This window comes from Coregonus lavaretus (genome assembly GCF_964263955.1).
Source record: "Coregonus lavaretus genome assembly, chromosome: 35".
In the NCBI taxonomy this organism is placed as follows: domain Eukaryota; kingdom Metazoa; phylum Chordata; class Actinopteri; order Salmoniformes; family Salmonidae; genus Coregonus; species Coregonus lavaretus.
In genome coordinates, this window is record NC_140022.1 from 8,431,833 (window position 1) to 8,451,602 (window position 19,770).

General features: G+C 47.1%; 1 protein-coding gene across 1 annotated transcript; it reads right to left on the minus strand.

The window, feature by feature from the left end:
• Nucleotides 1–837: 837 nt before the first annotated feature.
• LOC311109893 (obscurin-like protein 1) lies at nucleotides 838–17,625 on the minus strand (the record flags this gene model as incomplete). Its single annotated transcript, XM_084152910.1, has 24 exons — nucleotides 838–1,115; nucleotides 1,370–1,636; nucleotides 1,830–1,934; nucleotides 2,119–2,280; nucleotides 2,582–2,738; nucleotides 2,906–3,018; nucleotides 4,760–5,026; nucleotides 5,445–5,711; nucleotides 5,966–6,235; nucleotides 6,486–6,752; nucleotides 7,037–7,306; nucleotides 7,794–8,069; nucleotides 8,322–8,597; nucleotides 8,809–9,084; nucleotides 9,450–9,725; nucleotides 9,937–10,209; nucleotides 10,378–10,538; nucleotides 10,823–10,937; nucleotides 12,063–12,338; nucleotides 12,544–12,810; nucleotides 12,942–13,247; nucleotides 13,577–13,837; nucleotides 14,081–14,350; nucleotides 16,314–17,625. The coding sequence occupies 24 exons, from the start codon at nucleotides 17,623–17,625 to the stop codon at nucleotides 838–840; spliced, it is 6,768 nt and encodes a 2,255-aa protein (XP_084009036.1).
• Nucleotides 17,626–19,770: the final 2,145 nt, after the last annotated feature.

Sequence of the window (19,770 nt, forward strand, 5' to 3'; positions counted from 1 at the left end):
GGGTTATTAATGTGACTTATGATTGAATAGCTGTAACTTAGTTTGTGACACGTCTTTTTATCATACCAAATTGTATTGAACTGTTTAATTATGATATCTTCCATAAATCCAACATAATTGAATAACCAGTGCAAGTGCTTTTGTGTTCAGGTACTCTATCCTCAGCAATACAAAAAGCCTAGATTTGACATCGAAGCATATTCAGAAGTAACAATATATTTTTAAGCTCTATCCTAAGATATTGGCTTACAGTTTTATTGGATAAAACCCTTCATTCAAACTATGGATGTCAGTATTTAATGACCATAGGGAAAATATTACTACATCTTTAGAAACGTTTATTGTTCCTTAATTATAGAACTAAAATGTTATTTTCCAATCCAATATATTTTCCAAATAAATGTAACAGACGTGTACAATTTCTTTCTATCCATACACACAGGCATTCATACCCACCATTATAAACCATTATAGCACCTTCAAACACCCAAGGGTGTTGCATACCGATTTGACCTTTGACCTGACTGGAATCCACCCTTAACATTTCTCTCCAAGGTTACTTTCTGCCCTTTACAACTGACTGAAGATAAGCTTTGCTCATAACCCCAACCATTATGAGTAAAACATCTAAACTGATCCTGAAACAGTTGTTTGGGGCCTAAGTACCACATTTCGTCATCACATTCCACTTTTCTGTCTCGCTCATTACATACAGCTTTACTAGTTCAGATCGATGGCATTCCTATATAGTACCTTCAAACCGTAAAACAGTCACAGACGTTTGATTCCTGACCATAACACAATCCAGACATCCCATTCTCTCCCCCTTTCTTGCCTCTACTTCCACATCACGTTCAGTTTGGCTCTGCTCTTGGCCTTTCCCATGGCGAAGGTAACCGTCCCGCTCATGTCGGGTCTGGTCTTTTTCAGGGTCAGTTTGTGGACGGTTCCATGGTTCTCTAAGCGGACCTCGGGGCTGGACTGGATGGTCTCCCCATTCAGAGTCCACACTGGGGGCCTGCTGATGGCCACGGACACCTCACACTGGAAACAGGCCTGGTCAGGAGCTGTCACCTCCACATCCTCCAGCTCTGTCTCTATCAACAGGGACTGGGCTGGAGAGGCAAGGCGATGGAGAGAGAGGGGGAGTGGGAAGGAGGGTTAAAAGAGATGGGTCACTTTTTCCACAAAAGGTTAGGAACATCATTCTATGTGTGTGAGGGTGAGAGAGAAATGTGAAAAGGTAAGGTGAAAGATGGAGAGGAATAAAGTGACAGAGGGGTAAGTCAAAAAAAGAAAGAGCCCCAAAAAACAGCAACAATATGTCAATACAGACATCTTGTTTCACAAGAAACCACCATCCACTCACCTTCCACCAGGAGTTGGGCTGTGGACGTGTGCTCCCCAACCTCTATACTATAGGTACCCTCGTCCTCTACAGTCGCCTCGTGGATGGTCAGTTTATGGTAGCAGCCATCGCTGTGGATCTCTAGCCTATCAGAAGACACCAGCTCTGCCTTGCCTCTGTACCATGTGACCTCACAGCGCGGCGTGGACACGTTGCAGTCCAGAATCACGCGGTGCTTCTCCAGAGCCGTGCGGTCTCGCAGAGGCTTCACGATAGACACAGGGGCCTCTGTGAGAAAAGATAAGAAAATATATTTCAGTGAAGAGAACTGATTTGAGGTCAGATCATGGACACAGGGAGTTCTGTCACCCACAACAGAGGTTTGGGTTTCTGTCTGCTTATAATAACTGATGTTGGATCAGCTGGAACATCACACAGAGATAGGTAAGGTAGACCTGCAGCCCGGTAGGTAAAGCCCTACCTTCCACCTCTAGGTAGGCTGTTGATTCTGTCTGTTTGGCCACAAAGCGGATCTTCCCAGAATCCTCAGCTTTAACGCTGCACATCAGAAGGAAGTGTTTGGTCCCTGAAGGAAGAAACACAAACTTTCAATGAATGCACAGAATTTCAATGTTTATTTATTATATGTTTTATTTTACCTTTACCAGGCAGGCCAATTAAGAACAAATTCTTCAATGCAATCATGAAGTTTGATGGATTGATGAATTAATTGATTGATTGACTGATTGATTGACTGATGTATCACTAACCCTCTGTGCGTATCTTGATGGTGCTAGTGGGTCGTATCTTGTGTCCATCCTTGTACCACTCTCCAGTCACGTCCTCAATGGACACTTCACACATGAACACAGCGTTCTGGTCCTCCTGGACATACAGGTCCTCCAGCCCATGTAGCACCTCCAGTTCAGGCTCTGTGGAGGGAGATTGCAAGATTGGTTCAACACATAGGAACATTGACACTAGTAACAGTGTGCACGTGTAACCGTGCCAACAATGTAAGAGCATTAGTCAGACAGCCATGACCTTTAGGTGGCAGTAGCATACAGTACAAGGTTGGCTGTGGTGGCCTGTTTCAGCCTTCCAGTCAAAATGTAGCACTATAACTGAACACTAGAGGTCCATGAAGAGTAATGTTGGTGAGAGTCCTGAGATGTTTTACATGCACTTTAAATGAAGACTGTTCTTTGATAAGGAGAGTGTACAGTATATTACCATAGACCTCCAGTTTACAGGATGTATTGATGTCTCCTACGTCACAGGTGTAGGTGCCTGCATCAGAGAGGCTACACTGCAGCAGTTGACAGAACCTCTTCCTCCCCATGGAGTAAATACGGTACTGGGTCTTCCCTGGCTTCAGCTCTGTCCCATTCTACAGTCAAGACGAAAGACAGGGGACAGACATTATTACTGTATTCTCAGGGATAGACAACACACATTTAATGAGATCAAACTGTTTACTTCCTGTCTGTCCCATTTCTATATAACATGGTAATACACTACTGACACAAATATGACAATTGGTTGTATATCTATTACCTTCAGCCACCTGACCTCCACGTTCTGTCTGGACAACTCACACTCCAATGTGGCAGGAGAGCCCTGCTCCAGTCTCATGTCTACCAGCTTCTTCATGATAGTCACTGGAGTCTCTGGGAAAGAACAACAACATGGAAGAAATATTAAGAAACATTCTATACTATAACATCCAATCCAGCCACAGATCTCCAGAGTTAGAGACCCTGTATAACTGGATAATCATGATGATGTTCTCGACCCTCGACCCTCTCTCTCCCTCTCCCTCTCCCTCTCTCCCTCCCACTCTCTCTCTCTACCACACATGTTGTCTCGACCTCTGAATGCTCGCCTATGAAAAGCCAACTGACATTTACTCCTGAGGCCCTGACCTGTTGCACCCTATACAACCACTGTGATTATTATTTGACCCTGCTGGTCAATCTCCGGCGCTGCTCACTCTTGGATTGCGTCCTACCTGACAGGTCGCTCCTACCACGTGCTCTCACCACTGGTGTCCCCCAGGGCTCAATTCTAGGCCCTCTCCTATTCTCTCTATACACCAAGTCACTTGGCTCTGTCATATCCTCACATGGTCTCTCCTATCATTGCTACGCAGACGACACACAATACATTTTCTCCTTTCCCCCTTCTGATAACCAGGTGGCGAATCGCATCTCTGCATGTCTGGCAGACATATCAGTGTGGATGTCGGATCACCACCTCAAGCTGAACCTCGACAAGACGGAGCTGCTCTTCCTCCCGGGGAAGGACTGCCCGCTCCATGATCTTGCCATCACGGTTGACACCTCCATTGTGTCCTCCTCCCAGAGTGCAATGAACCTTGGCATGACCCTGGACAACACCCTGTCGTTCTCCGCTAACATCAAAGCGGTGACCCGATCCTGCAGGTTCATGCTCTACAACATTTGCAGAGTACGACCCTACCTTACACAGAAAGCGGCACAGGTCCTAATCCAGGCACTTGTCATCTCCCGTCTGGATTACTGCAACTCGCTGTTGGCTGGGCTCCCTGCCTGTGCCATTAAACCCTTACAACTTATCCAGAACGCTGCAGCCCGTCTGGTGTTCAACCTTCCCAAGTTCTCTCATGTCACCCCGCTCCTCCGCACACTCCACTGGCTTCCAGTTGAGGCTCGCATCTACTACAAGACCATGGTGCTTGCCTACGGAGCTGTGAGGGGAACAGCACCTCCTTACCTTCAGGCTCTGATCAGACCCTACACCCAAACGAGGGCACTATGTTCATCAACCTCTGGCCTGCTAGCCCCCCTAACTCTATGGAAGCACAGTTCCCGCTCAGCCCAGTCAAAGCTATTCGCTGCTCTGGCACCCCAATGGTGGAACAAGCTCCCCCACGACGCCAGGACAGCAGAGTCACTGACCACCTTCTGGAGACACTTGAAACCCTACCTCTTTAAGGAATACCTGGAATAGTATAAAAGTAATCCTTCTACCCCCCCCCCCCCCCCCCCCCCATAAAAAAATGGCTATCATAAGTTGGATGCACCAATTTGTAAGTTGCTCTGGATAAGAGCGTCTGCTAAATGACGTAAATGTAAATGTAAAAATCTATGAACGTTTGAACATCTTGAAGAACGATCTGTCCTTAATGGCCATGTACTCTTATAATCTCCACCCGGCACTGCCAGAAGAGGACACCCCTCAGAGCCTGATTCCTCTCTAGGTTTCTTCCTAGGTTCCTATCTTTCTAGGGAGTTTTTCCTGGACACCGTGCTTCTACATCTGCATTGCTTGCTGTTTTGGGTTTTAGGTTCGGTTTGATTTGTGACATCTGCTGATGTAAAAAGGGCTTTATAAATTGATTGATTGCTGCTGATGATGATGATACCTCACCTTTGACAGTGAGCCTGGCAGAGGTCCGGAGTCCCTCTGCAGAGAAGACGATGGTGCCCGTGTCCTCCAGGGTAAGGTTGGACAGGGTGAGGCCGTGGACCAGCCCGTTGCAGCTCACCCGCCAGTGGTTGCTGGGTTTGACCCGGATGCCGTCCTTCTGCCAGATGCCCTCCACATCAGTGTGAGACAGCTCCACCTCGAAGGAGGCCGTCTCCCGCTCAAACGTCTCCGTCTCCAGCAGACCCTTGCGGATGGCGATCTTACGGGCTGTAGAGGTAGAGACATTGACAGATGGTTAAAAGATAACATACCTAAAGCCAGGAGCCATTTTTGCCACAGCATCCCTCTTTAGTCTATAGGCTACTATTGTAAGATGACATACCAACACTTCATCACCATCATCCATCTCTCACCCACGGAGCTTTACCCATGGTTATTTTAGTGTCTGACGGCTGGCGGCACCATACATGATAGTGAAGGCCAACATTCATTTTAGCTGTTGTTGACAGCTACTATATTTAAAGGCAAAGAAGTTGCAAATAGAATCCAGGACTCAAGCTATTGTTTTATCAGCTATTGCATAACAGGACAATGCCCTAGTGTTGAATACTTTGGTTCATTACTCTAACTGATGAAATCATATTAATATTAGTAAGTATGGCATCGTGTTTGGACATTGCCTTACGCTCCACGTTGAGTTTGACCTGCGTGCGGTCGTGCAGGGTTTCACAGCGGTAGGTTCCGCGGTCAGAGAGGTTGAGGTTGCAGATGGTCAGGCTGCGTTTGCGTCCGCTCTGGCCCAGGGTGTGTCGGGGTCCTGGCTGGATGACCACTCCCTGCCTCATCCACTGGACCTCGCCCGTGTCCAGACTGACCTCTGTTTCCATGGTAGCGTCTCCGTACTCCTCAGCCATCACTGCATCCATCTTCTTAGTGAAGATCACCTGAGCTTCTGGACAACACAGGAAGGACAAAACATGACTGTTAAAGGAATGGTTCACTAAAAATACACATTTGTATGGTAATCCACTTCCTTAGGCTTTGTTTGAGTAATTTAAGTAAGAATGTTGACTGAGAACACTTTCTCATTTACAACAACAACCTTGTGAGAGTTGCCTGCTCCCATCTGACACTCAGGTCAACCTAAACAAGTGCATTTGAAAGTATTTGCCATATGTATTTGACCCAGGTCTGCCGTGGACTCACCCTGTACTTTGAGGGTGGCCTTAGATTCGTTCCCCTCAGCCTCCACTGTGATCTTAGAGGAGTCCAGGATCTGACAGTTCTTGATCACCAGGGTGTGACACAGGCCGTTCTGCGTCGCCTGGAAACGGTCACCCATGACGATGGGCTCTCCGTCCATCACCCACACCAGCTGCACATCCTCTGGCGACAAAACGCACTTAAAGGTGGCGTCCTCTCCCTCTAACACCATGGTGTTGTGGAGCTCTGTCAAGAACTCTACCACGCGGGGCACTGGGGGGAGGAGGGGAGAGAGAGGGAGGAATAGGAGGGGGGAATGGAGGGATAGAGCAAAGATGGGAGGGAGAGAAGGAAAGAAAGAAAGAAAGAAAGAGTGTGAGAGATTATCAGGTGGCTGACAGCACACAAACACACCTGATTCAGCTAATGAAAGGCTCGCCGGTTTGTTGATTACATGAATCAAGGGTATTATTGCTGGGCTGGAACCAAAACCTGCACCCATTTTGAGGGCTGTACTACTTACTCTCGACTCTGAGCCTGGCGGCGGTGCGGTCGTCCTTGGACTCGCAGGCGTACTCCCCCGTGTCCTCCCTGGTCAGCCTGTGGATGGTCAGGCTGCGTTCCACGCCGTCGGCCCGGATGGTGAACCTCCGGCCGGGGACGATCTCCACGCCGTCCTTCAGCCACTGGACATCCGCCTTGGGCTTACACACCTCACAGCGTATGGTCACCATGCCGTCCGCATGGGCCACGGTGTCGTGGAGCGGCCTGGCAAACTTCACCCTCATCTCTGAGACCACAAGTGAGAGAGAGGTGTTAAGATTGGTGATACCTTCTATCGCCCTCTGAAACCCCATTCATAGTGCATTCTTTCAACCCCACAGTGCTTTACAAGACTTGCTTTAGTCATTCACAACAGCTTGTCATTCACAACAGCTTTTTTCTGTCAACTTTTCTTATTGGGATTTGGCTTATAGCATCATATTAAGCTCTGTTGGTTAAAGAAATACAGTACTCCCCCCTAATGTACAGCTACTTAGATAAAGACAGAATGGGAACATGGAAGTTAAAAACCTTTGACTAGCAGACTGAAATGCATCTCGTCTGTGTTGGCGTCTACGGTGTACTCTCCGCTGTCCGATCGTCTCAGCGGGTCAATGGTGAGGAACCGGGTGGCGCCGTCGACCCCCGTGTGGAAGCGGTCCCCTGTGACGGGCGTCCAGTCCTTGAGCCAGCGAACGGGAGCGTTCTCCTTAGACACGACCCCCATCAGCGTCACGCTCTCTGCCTCGTAACCCGTGATGATGTTCACTGCCTGTTTGTTTACGAAGGTGACGGGGGAGTCTGGGAGAGAGAGCGAGAGAGAGAGCGAGAGAGAGAGCGAGAGAGAGAGCAAAAGAGAGAGAGAAAGCGAGAGCGCGAGAGAGAGCGAGAGAGGGAAGAGAGAGAAATTAAAGAATGAGAGAAGGTGTAAAAGAAAATGTTCACATCCTATAGTATATAGTATATATTTTAAAGTTAACGTTTATTCTACTGTAGACATGGCCTCGTTTCGACTACAGATTTAGGATCTTAATTTGATCACTCTTTTGTTTTCCACAAAAGGCTTCTAAAGTGTGTAATTTCCACTTTAAAATGTCAGACTTGATTTACCCTACCGAAACATGTATCAACTCCTACAACAAAAAAATCTATGAATTATAATCCACATAATAATTCACATTTCCTGTTTCTGCAGATTATTTTCCTGCTGTAGCACACTGGCTCAAATTAAGATCCTACATCTGTAAGACTGTAAACCCCCCTTTGTCCATATAGCCCAGCCAATTACCTTGGATCTTCACCATGGTGACCATCTTGTCATCGATAGCATCACACATGTACTTCCCAGAGTCGGAGGGCAGGACGTCAGAGAGGATGAGTTTCCTCAGCGTGCCGTAGCTCTCGATGTAGGTCCGGTCATCGCTAGTCAGCTGTCTGTCATTACAGTACCACTGGACAGGGGCATTGGCCCGGGACACCTCACAGGCCAGGATCAGGTCGTCCCCGGCAACCATCTCCTGGTAGTCTGCATCCTCAGAGTTCCCCAGGATGGTCACTGGAGGCTCTGGAGAAGGAGGAAGAGACTTACGTTTTTGTTGTTAATTTAAATCAGATGCAGATTTCATAGGTATTATCAATATGTCAACAGATCCACCTTGCCCTCTGAAAGGCTAGGAGGAATTATTTTCACCATATTGCTTAGTTTTACACATATCCAATCTTCTAAGATCTCTACAAGTACATAGGGGTAAGGGGTAGGGGTTAAGGGTTAGGGGATAGCAGATAGGAGTTGATTTGTGACAAAGTGATTCTTTACCTTGCACAGTGACATGGAAGGTGATGTTGTCATCTCCGGCATCCAGGAAGTAGTCTCCGGAATCTTCCAGCTCAGCGTTAAGGATCACTAGAGACCGGAACGCCCCTTCTTCCTCCTCACAGAACCTCTCGTCCGTATTTAACCGGCGGCCATCTTTGTACCACTTAGCAATGGCATTGGCCAGGGAGAGTTCACACTCAAGCTCGATGTCATCAGAGAGCAGGGACTTGACCTCTGTCTTCACCTCTGACCTATTCACGATCTTCACTGAGGGCTCTGGCGGGAGAATGTTCAAAATTGGAGAGTCAATTTCAATATAATTCAGTCAATTTAGGACATTAAATCATCTCTTCTCTTCTTAATTTGTTTTTCAATTTTTGTATTAGAATTTTTTATAATCTCCTGATTGAATTGAAATGGAATTGTGTGAAAACAAAGTACCAACATTTGGTAGATGTATAATGCTTAATTCACCTCCATCTCTTACCTGACACCTTGACCTGGAAGTCGATGAGGTCATCTGAGGCAAGACAGGTGTATTTCCCAGAATCCCCTGGGGCGGGTGTGCGGATGGTGAGGCGGCGGATGAGTCCGTCCTCAGTGATGGAGACATCACTGCTCTCTTCCACCTCTCCTCCATCCTTCATCCAGATCACCTCAGCGTTGAACCGTGACACCTCAATCTCCAGGACGATGGGGTCTCCAGAGAAACAGTCCATTACGTCAGACATTGTCTCAGGGCGGGCCAGCTTCACAGGAGGCTCTGCGAGGAGGGGATTTATATGGTTAATTTCTATTATTTGACCAGAATATTGCAATATGGGAAATTAGCAGACAGCAGAAAGCAATACATCAAAACAACAATCTAACTTCCTGTATTTATAGGAAATCATAGTGAACAGTTATATTAATAATATTATATCCATTCATCTGACAGATGAAAAATACAAAATCAAAGATTGAAATACATGACCCTGACATAGCTAAACCTCTTATGCTCAACAGAGTTAGTTCACTGACCACATACATTTACATTTGCATTTACATTTGAGTCATTTAGCAGACGCTCTTATCCAGAGCGACTTACAGTTAGTGAGTGCATACATTTTTCATACTGTACATACATACCTGTAATAGTGACCAGCCATGTGACCGAGTTATCCTCTGAGTCACACACATACTCTCCTGTGTCCTCCACAGTGGTCGTGGGGATGACCAGTGTCCTGTGGGCTCCCTGGACCTCCAGGATGAGAGAGGCACTCTCCTCCACCTCCAGCCCGTCTCGGTACCACCGTACCTGGGCATCGGGCTGGGAGATCTCACAGCTGAGCTCCAGCCTCTCAGAGGTCAGGCTGGTCAGCTCCAGCTCAGACTCAGTGGGGGAGACGATTCGCACCGGAGGCTCTGAGAAAGAGAGAAAAACTTGGATTTAAAAGGAAGCATTTTGTTATATTTTAAATAGAAGGTTGATAATGAAATAGTATAATAGTGTAAAAAAGGTCAATTAAATAGTTGTCTTCTTATAAGGGGGATTGATTTAGTAGTAGATCCCAAAAAATGAATACACTACCACTCACAACAATTGAACCAGGTATGGAACCTTGGATTATTTTACCTGTGATGGTGACCTGGAAGAAAACAGAGTCTCCATCCGTGTCGCAGACGTACTCTCCGGAATCTTCTGCCGAGCCGCAGAGCACGGTCAGCCTCCTGTACGGTCCCTCTGACGTCAGCTGGACGTTCTCCGTCTCCAGGACCTGAAGGCCGTCCTTAAACCAGTGGACCTCACCGCTGGAGCGGGACAGCTCACACTGCAGCACCACCTGCTCAGAGATGTGACCCTCCATAACCACGTCCTCCTTGGGCTCCACGATCATCACTGGAGGCTCTTGGTTTCAAGAAGGAAAAAGGAGTATATGGATGAGCCTATTCTACGACCAGGATAGGATAATTGAAGTTTGCATCATCATCAAAGTCTCGTTTTTGCTCTATGCAATGGAGCCAACTTCACCGGCTACATGACATGAAAGCAGTTAGGCTAGTGTACAGTACATACCTTTGATGTTGACAGTGAATGAGAGGCTGTTGTCTCCTGATTGACAGCTGTATGTCCCTGCGTCTGAGGTCTCAGCACAACGGATGATCAGTCTCCTCATGGTGCCCTCAGTTTGTATGGTGATGTTATCACTGGCCTGGACCTCAACCCCATCCTTATACCTGGAGTAAGGTCATGACGGACAGGACAATGATCCTTCAGCGTTCCTGATTAGTTGAATCAGGTATGATGCTGCTTGGCTGGAACAAAAGCCTGAACCCACACTGGCCAACACGGCTCTAGCAATTTTTTGAAACTTCGTAATAAGCATACTTAGATTTTTTACAGTCTGAACATGATCAGATCCCACTAAATGAACAATAGTCTAAGCAGAAATTACTCCAAATCACAAAGGATAATGACATCCAGTTTGTGTTTCCTAGCGGTGTGTATGTTAGCTGTGTACCAGGTAGCATTGGCGTCCTCTCTGGAAACCTCACAGGTGAGCACCACAGCATCCAGCTCCATAGCAGACTTTTGGAGATCCTCCTCAGGGATCTCACTGAACTGCACAGGGGGACCTGGTAGGGGGAGAGAGAGAGAGGGGGAGAGGGAGGTGGTGAACTACCTGGAGAGTTTGGATGGTCATGGTTAGAGTTAGCGTTGGTTGTGGTTTGGATGAGGAGGCTTGCTGGATTGGAGGGGTTGGAGTGAGTAGTGGAATGTTTTGCTACAGAGTGATCAAACTAAGCATGCTCTTCCAGAGGTTTGTTCAGATACACATAGAGAAAGATTAGGACAGTGAGTGAGAGGAAAGAAAGGGGGATGAAAAACAGGTTAGAGAAAGACTCAGAGAACATTTTCAAACTTGCATTTGTTTTAGAACAGAAGACACCACACTGGGTTACAGGACCAAGAGAATCCTGTCAATAACAACAACAACAGAAGATGACTAGCCGGCAGAGAGGATGTACAGCACAGTATTAGGATTCCCTCTGAGGAAACGGAGGAAACACAAAACAGCAATCTCCGTTGTTCACCTTTGACCTCCACCTGAAACACACTGACATCATCAGCTGTCCGACACGTGTAAATGCCCGAGTGGGAGAAGTCAGCCGATTGGATAATCAACGTCCTTGTACGCCCATCCTCCTGAAAGTCTACACCAGGCAGGTTGAAGATCTGCTCACCATCTTTGTACCAGTAGACCTGGGCATATGGGTCTGATAGGTCACAGTGGAGAACGATGGGCTCGCCAGCCTCAACGGCCTTGGTCCTCCCTTCTTCAGGGAGGTGGGAGAACATGGCTCGCGCAGCTAAGGGTGTTATGGGTGATTGGTTAAGGTGGCAGATATGGGATGCTCAGTTAGCTTGCGTGATCGTCAGCATGAATCAGTGTGACATCATAGCCATGGTTGAATAAATTCATGTGAAATTAAAACCTTATTGGGTTGTGTTGTGAATTTAAAGTCTCACTGCCTCCTTCTCACAAATGATCCCAAAAATATAAAAATTAAATAAAGTTGGTTCAACACAGTGGCGGGTCATTTTGACCCTAGGACAACGGGAGGGTTAAAGAGATGGTCAAACTTATGAAAAACCTCCAGTATAGAAGGTTGATGTTTATGTGGAAAATGTAACATTTCTGGTTGAGAGTGCATGTTAATGATCTCCATGACGACCAAACATGACATACAGCAACTCACCTTCAACCTCCACGTTGAATTTGATGACATCACCCATCGTCTCGCATGTGTACACACCAGAGTCTGTGAACTCAGCCAACTGGATAACGATCCTCCTCATATTGCCTTCTGATTGGATGTTGAGGCCATCTGTCACCTGTAGCTCCACCCCATCCTTGAACCAGCCTACCCTGGCTGAGGGGTGGGACACCTCACAGTACAGGACCACAGGGTCACCAGTCTCCACCCTCTTGTTACTGTCTGACTCTGATATTGGGCTGAACTTCACCACCGCAGCTGGAATGGAATCATTACCCGAAAAAGATGCTCAAGCAGTATTCAGTATTGTAATATCATGTAATTGCATATCATTACAGTACAAAAAATCCTAATGTAAATGTTAAAACAGTCCTAGTTATAAGGCCTCCTGAATACAGATTGTCTAACTTGACGCCATTTTCATGTTATTTCTCTTTACAGTCCACCGTTCTCCAACACCTACCTTGAACCTTGAGAACCGCTGAGTCTCTGACTCCGTTGGCGATGAAGGTGACCTCTGCCAAATGGTCTTCCACCCTGGCGCTGTGGATGACCAGGGAGTGCTGTGTCTTGGCCTGTTGGATAGAGTAGCGTTGGCTGTCCTGTAGTTGAGTACTGTTCAGAAACCAGGTGCCCGTCACCATCACTGACAGATCGATGGAGAACAGGGCGTCCTCCCCCTCCGTCACCTCACAGCCCTGGAGAGGGGTCCTGATCTTGGGACCTGGCACTGGGGGAGGGAGGGGGTGGTGACAGTTCAAAAGTAGTGCACGTCCAATGAGGGTACACAAATACCATGGTGCATGACAGTCTTTCATCCCAGATCACATAAACATGATTTCTCTCAAATTCAGCGCTCACCAAGATGGACGGCTTTAGGGAACTCCACGTGTCCACTACGACCATACTTATTGATGCAGCAGACACGGAAGCGGTAGTCGCCCTCGCATGGCACACTGTCGCCCATGACCTCTGCAGAGGTCGCCGTGTCGGAGGTCGCACACCTCAGCCACTCCTGTGATCCCACCTCCTGTCTCTCCAGGACATAGACGGAGCGTGTGGTGGTCTGGCTGGTGGGGGCTGGCTCCCAGGAGAGGAGCACACTGTTTGGCCTGTCCACATCCATCTCCACCCCCACTGGACAGATGGGAGGGCTGTGTCTGGCAGCTGGGGAGAAAGCCGAAACAGGGGTAAAGGTACAAAGTAGGTGAGTAACGGTTGCCATAATGCTTGTAGTCAGTCGTACGTTTGTTAGTCTCGAGCAGCTACATTAGGATTATGTTGCACAATATAACTGGGGTTTCCACCATACTGCCGTTCTAGTCCTTTTGGATCTACATGGGTAAATAAATAAAAAGTTCACTGTAAACTGTGTAATATAATAATAATAATAATAATAATAATAATAACATGTACATGACGATTAAACTTTGATTTGATTTGGAAAGTCCCTATGTTAAGGGTCCATGGGTCACTTTTGTCGACATCCACCTTACCTTTGACTCTGAGCCGGGACGAGGTCTTGGATCTTCCCACAACGAAGGTCACGACCCCAGTGTCCCCGTGGCAGACGTTGACGAACACCAGGATGTGGGTTTTACCAAAGGACTTGAGAATAGTCTGGTGACTCTCGCGTAGCTTCAGCCCGTCTTTGAACCAGTGGACATCCATGTCCTCCTCCTCTACCTCCACACAGAACGCTGCGTTCTCCCCCTCCAACACGTCTAGTTTTCGAGGAAGTTTTTTTACAATTGTACCTGTGGAGGAGAAAAGAGAGTAGAGGGTCATGTACTGTATGGCTGTATATCCTGGAGCAAAATAATTGGGTTTGGTATGATTCATAGAAAATAACTTGAAAACATTGAAAAACATAAGAAACAACATTTTGGAATAACATTGTTTCAATAGTTCTGATGCTCAAAGATGTATTTCCTAGACTGTATTAAATGAGTGAATGAGACACTACCATACTTCTTCCATACTATAAGATGTCTACCTACCTTTGACGGCCAGCTCAGCGATACTCTTCCCTCCGTCAGGCATCTCACAGAGATAGACCCCATCGTCGTCCGCTCCTACATCTCGGATAGTGAGCCTGTGTCTGGTTCCTTTCTGCTCTATGGCGTATTTACCCCCTGGCTGCAGTCTCTGGTCCTCCAGGTACCAGGCTGTAGGGATGCCCTCATTAGGTACCTCACACTCCAACACGGCCATGCCCCTCTCTCTCACCTCCACGTCTTGCAGCGACCGCCTGAACCGCACCGCTGGAGCTACACACAGGTGGAAAGGGAGGTAGTGAGTTGGTTGTGAAATGGATTGGTTTATACACTGTCTGGTAAACATATTGCACTATGTCTCTGTGTAGTGTTTTTACAGTGCTTTAGGCACATTTTAGGTTGTTTTTACAGTGCTTAATGCACATTTTAGGTTGTTTTTACAGTGCTTAATGCACATATTAGGTTGTTTTTACAGTGCTTAATGCACATATTAGGTTGTTTTTACAGTGCTTAATGCACATTTTAGGTTGTTTTTACAGTGCTTTAGGCACATTTTAGGTTGTTTTTACAGTGCTTAATGCACATATTAGGTTGTTTTTACAGTGCTTAATGCACATTTTAGGTTGTTTTTACAGTGCTTAATGCACATTTTAGGTTGTTTTTACAGTGCTTAATGCACATATTAGGTTGTTTTTACAGTGCTTAATGCACATATTAGGTTGTTTTTACAGTGCTTAATGCACATTTTAGGTTGTTTTTACAGTGCTTAATGAACATATTAGGCTGTTTTTACAGTGCTTAATGCACATATTAGGTTGTTTTTACAGTGCTTTAGGCACAGTTCAGTTTTGATCAAGGTATAACACATTTCATGAGCTACGGTATGACTTATGCTATGATTGATTACAGGATTTCAACATACAGTATTTCAACTACATTTATAGTAAACTTTTAAGGTTATTTCTTCCAATCTATCGGCATTGCTGTGACTTTGGCCGTGGTCAACATGGTCAACAACACAGCAGAAAATCTGTATTCAGGACACATACAGGACACATACCCCAGCTCATAATTCAGCCTCTAAATATAGGGACACATGGAGGCAGTGGGGTGAGCAGGGGAGACATGCAGGAGGTAGGGGGAGAAGGGAAGTTAGGGGGGAGGGGAGAAGAGACTAGGGGGGAGGTAGGGACACATGGAGGCAGTGGGGTGGGCAGGGGAGACATGCAGGAGGTAGGGAGAGAAGGGAAGTTAGGGGGGAGGTAGGGACACATGGAGGCAGTGGGGTGAGCAGGGGAGACATGCAGGAGGTAGGGGGAGAAGGGAAGCTAGGGGGAGGGGGAAGAGACTAGGGTGGGGGGGGGGGGGGGACACATGGAGGCAGTGGGGTGAGCAGGGGAGACATGCAGGAGGTAGGGAGAGACGGGAAGCTAGGGGGAGGGGGGAATTAGTGGTAGGAAGAGGGAGGTAGGGGTAGGAAGACCCCTGTTTATCTCCATTAATCAAGACTCTATGGCAATAACTCCCTGGTAGATTAGGGATGTGGATGCCTAGACGAGACAGATGCCATTTAATTTATGTGGCCAGCTAACTCAGTGTGCTGTGCTATGGCTGGATCACCCTGGGATTATCCTATAATGATGACTAAACAATTACCAATTACGTGCGTGACTCAACTGTGATCTTTTAGCAATGCATTTCCACAATCTACTGAACTCTCTATAGAGCAATTAGTTGTGACAGCTGAAGATCTAACTCTCTCTCCATGGCAATTATATGAAGTAGGAGGTGCTGTATGTTCCTGACTAGCAATGTTATTTCTTCAAAACGACGATCAAATTAGGGGGGTGAGAGCATGCTTTTATTGTTTCAATCCAACCTGATTGTTGATCATCATGGTGAAGGAATGAATTAAGGAAAGAAAGAATGATGGTACAGATGTAGGATCTTAATTTGATCACCCTGTTACAGGAGAACCTTCCGGCAATGCCTGAAATTAAAAACTGTATTTGAGGTTTAAAAAGGCTTCTGAAGTTTGTAATTTCCACTTTGAAATTTAAAACGTGATTTTCCCTTGGGAAAAAGGTCTCAAGACCTACAAAAATGTCCATTAATTATAATCCACATAATAATTCACGTTTCTTATTGCTGCAGGAAACTGGCTCAAATAAAGATCCTACATCTGTAAGAAGGAAGAGAAATTAAGAGAAGTCATGACACACTGCTCAAGGCCTACCTTTGACAGTCAGGTAAACAGAGCTGAGGGTGTGTCCCAGAGCGTTGGACGCAGCACACACGTAGAGCCCTGTATCCTGATGTTTACAGTACATCACTTTGAGCGTGTAGTAGCCCTCTCTATCCTCAAACAGAAGGTGACGCCTCCCAGCCTCTAGGGGCACTCCGTCTTTCTTCCAGATGATCTCAGGCTTAGGTTTCCCCGTCACGAAGCAGCGGAACTTAGCATGTTTTCCCTCCGACACCGTAAACTTCTTCACATTGGACGAGTTCAGATTGGGCTCGTCCGGCTGTCTCGACGAGCCGTGTCTCCCCATCCTGTGCCTCATACTACGAGGTGATGTCTGCCCGTTGCTGTACCCATTTGACGTGGACGCCCCGCTCTCCTGCCGTTCCGGGACGGGCTCCACAAGCAGCACTGCGCCCGCCAGCGCCCCACCTTGGTTGTTATGGGCTCTGCAGGTGTAGACACCCCCGTCGGGCATCCGCGTCCGGAAGATCTTCAGCTGGAACCAGCCTCCGTCCTGGCTGCTGACGTTGAAGTGGGCGCTCTCGAAGATGTCGCTCAGCTTCTTCCCGTCCTTCTCCCACACCACCTGGGGCAGAGGGTTACCAGACAGCTTACAGGAGAAGGCTGCGTCCTCGCCCCGGTCCACCCTCAGGGAGAGGGGCTTGATGAGGAAGTGAGGTCTGTCATCTGACAGCAGGGGCTCCTCTTCATAGCGCTGCTTCTTTTTCCCCCGCTCACTCACCTCTCCATTTTCTTTCTCTACCGCTCCATTCTGTTGATCTACCTCTCCATTCTGTTGATCTACCTCTCCGTTCCGCTGCTCTACATCCCCATTCTGTTGCCCTCCGTACTCCCTGTTCTCTTGCCGTCTATATTCCCCATTCTGGTTCTGTTGCCCCTCCAACTCGCTGCTCTGTTGCCTTTTAAACTCTGCATTCCGTTGCCCCCCTAACGCTCCATTCTCCAGCCAGGTCTGTTTCTGTATCCCTTCTGGCTCCTGACTGTCCCCCTCCACCTTCAGTGTGGCAGGTGCGCACGTCTCACCCACGCTGTTACTGGCCTTGCAGATATACTGGCCTGCGTCCTCCAGCCTGACCCCAGTGATGTGTAGGAAGTAGGCCTTGCCCTCCTCCGACAGCCTGTAGCGTCCCTCCGACAGGATCTGTACGTTCTTCTTCTCCCAGACCACCTCAGGATAAGGGTCCCCGCCGATCTTGCATTGCAGGACGGCGTCCGTGCCACACTGTGCCACCACGGGGCGCGAGTAGCCCAGCACACGGGGGGCACCACCGAATATGTCCATGTTGGCTTCCTGTGTCTGTCTCAATCCCTTCTTCTCACTCTGATGGGCAAAACAAATTGAGTCTGTAGTAGGAGTCTCTTGTTGATTGTGTCACACGATCGTCTCTACCTCATATCAATCTGGAGAGAAGATATGAGTCATAGTACATTAATAATACAGTTACTACATAACTCTCACACAGTATTTAGTGATGCCTTATATACGTAATTAAGCAATAAGGCCCGGGGGGGTGTGATATATGGCTAATATACCACGGCTAAGGTCTGTTCTTAAGCACGACGCAACGCAGAGTGCCTGGACGTGGTATATTGGCCATATATCACAAACCCCCAGGGTGCCTTATTGCTATTATAAACTGGTTACCAACGTAATTAGAGCAGTAAAAATAAATGTTTATCATACCCATGGTATACGGTCTGATATACCACGGCTGTCAGTCAATCAGCATTCAGGGCTCAAACCACCCAGTTTATAATGCCTTATATACAACCCATCAGCTTCGGACAATGTATTCACTGCTTTGTTATAACAGAAGGACATTGAATACAGCCCCACACTGAAGGACAGTGCTTTCTCCTCAGTCTGGTGTTGTTGACCCAGTAAACAACCCATGATAATGTCTCTGAGATTAAAGTGGAGGTTTGAATTGACAGTCTCAGTCAGAACAGAGCAGTCCACAGCCCTCCCAGCTGGTGCTGTAGCTCAGTCGGAGGAATATTTAAAGTAGTCTGTCCAAATAAAGACACTGCCTGGAGGCCTTGTGTCAGATAACAGAAAATCCACACAGTAACATATAGTATGTACACCTTTACTCTCCAACATAAGAGCCTACTATACACTAAAGGTAACTAAAGGTAACTAAAGCCTACTATACACTAAATGGGTAAAGAAAATATGATACCTCCTGGGATTTTTGGACCAGTGTTGATGATCTTGCCTGAGAGACATTCACAATCTGAATGCCCACAGGGATTGAACATCGGGAAAAGGGAACACTAGAAACGCCTAATCCATCGTGTCATTGTTGCTATACTAGTATCCCCATATCAGGTTTAGCTATAGCCTTCCAAATGTATTGTGGTGTAGTTTATGTTCTCTTAGGTTGTCTGTAGCAGCTTTAGGTTTAATCTCTGGCAGGCAGGCTATTTCCCAACACAGAGAGGACTCTCTTTTACACGTAACCACATGGCATTTGACACTGCAGCCAATGTGTCTAGGTGCTGCAGTATTTCCATCCAAAAGGCTGTCATACAGTACATGCTACTGGATCATTGCCATTGACCCAGTTATCTATTTGGTTACCATGGGGGCAAAGACCCTGTTGATAAAAATGCACTTCCAGTGCTCTCCAAGAGCTGAATTTCCTGTTCACTCTCACAGGTGAGGTTAAATAAATAATGATACAATCGTACAAACTGTGAGAATCAGGAACTTACCAGTGATTCCAGAGTGACACTTCCTCTGTTCCACATTGACAATATAGCCCACAAATCACAGCCACTCTTCAGAATCTCTTCCCGGGGTTCTAGAAGATATGGACCCCTTTGATTGGAATGACCTTTGACCCAGGTGTAAATCCGGTTTAGCGTCCCTTAAAATGGCCGTCGTCTGCTCTGTCTGGTAGGGATATGTTTCCCACTCTCAGTAGTCTGGTGCAGTCCTGCTCTCTCACTAAGACAAGAATGTCTCTCAAGATGTCCTGGGTAAATAAAAGCTAAATTAGTGACTTGATCAACTGCAATCCTCTGTTCCAAACAGCAACAAACAGATCCACAGCTCTCAAGGCTTGTCCTGTTGCTGTATCTGTCCATCCAGTGAGGTGGCTGTGGCTTCTGGAACTGGTGGGGGTCTGGAGCTCCTGTACAGGGACCACACAGTCCACTCTGAGTGCCTGGTGGTTTGCGTCACCCAGTCCTAAGGCACCCTGAGTGTCAATGTCAGGGAGAGAGGGAGAGAGAGAGAAAGAGTGAGAGAGAGAAAGAGAGAGAAAGAGTGAGAGAGAGAGTAGGAGAGAGAGAGAGAGAGAGAGAGAGGGAGAGAGGGAGAGAGGGAGAGAGAGAGAGAGAGAGAGAGAGAGAGAGAGAGAGAGAGAGAGAGAGAGAGAGAGAGAGAGAGAGAGAGAACCGTTAAATGCTTGTGCAGCTG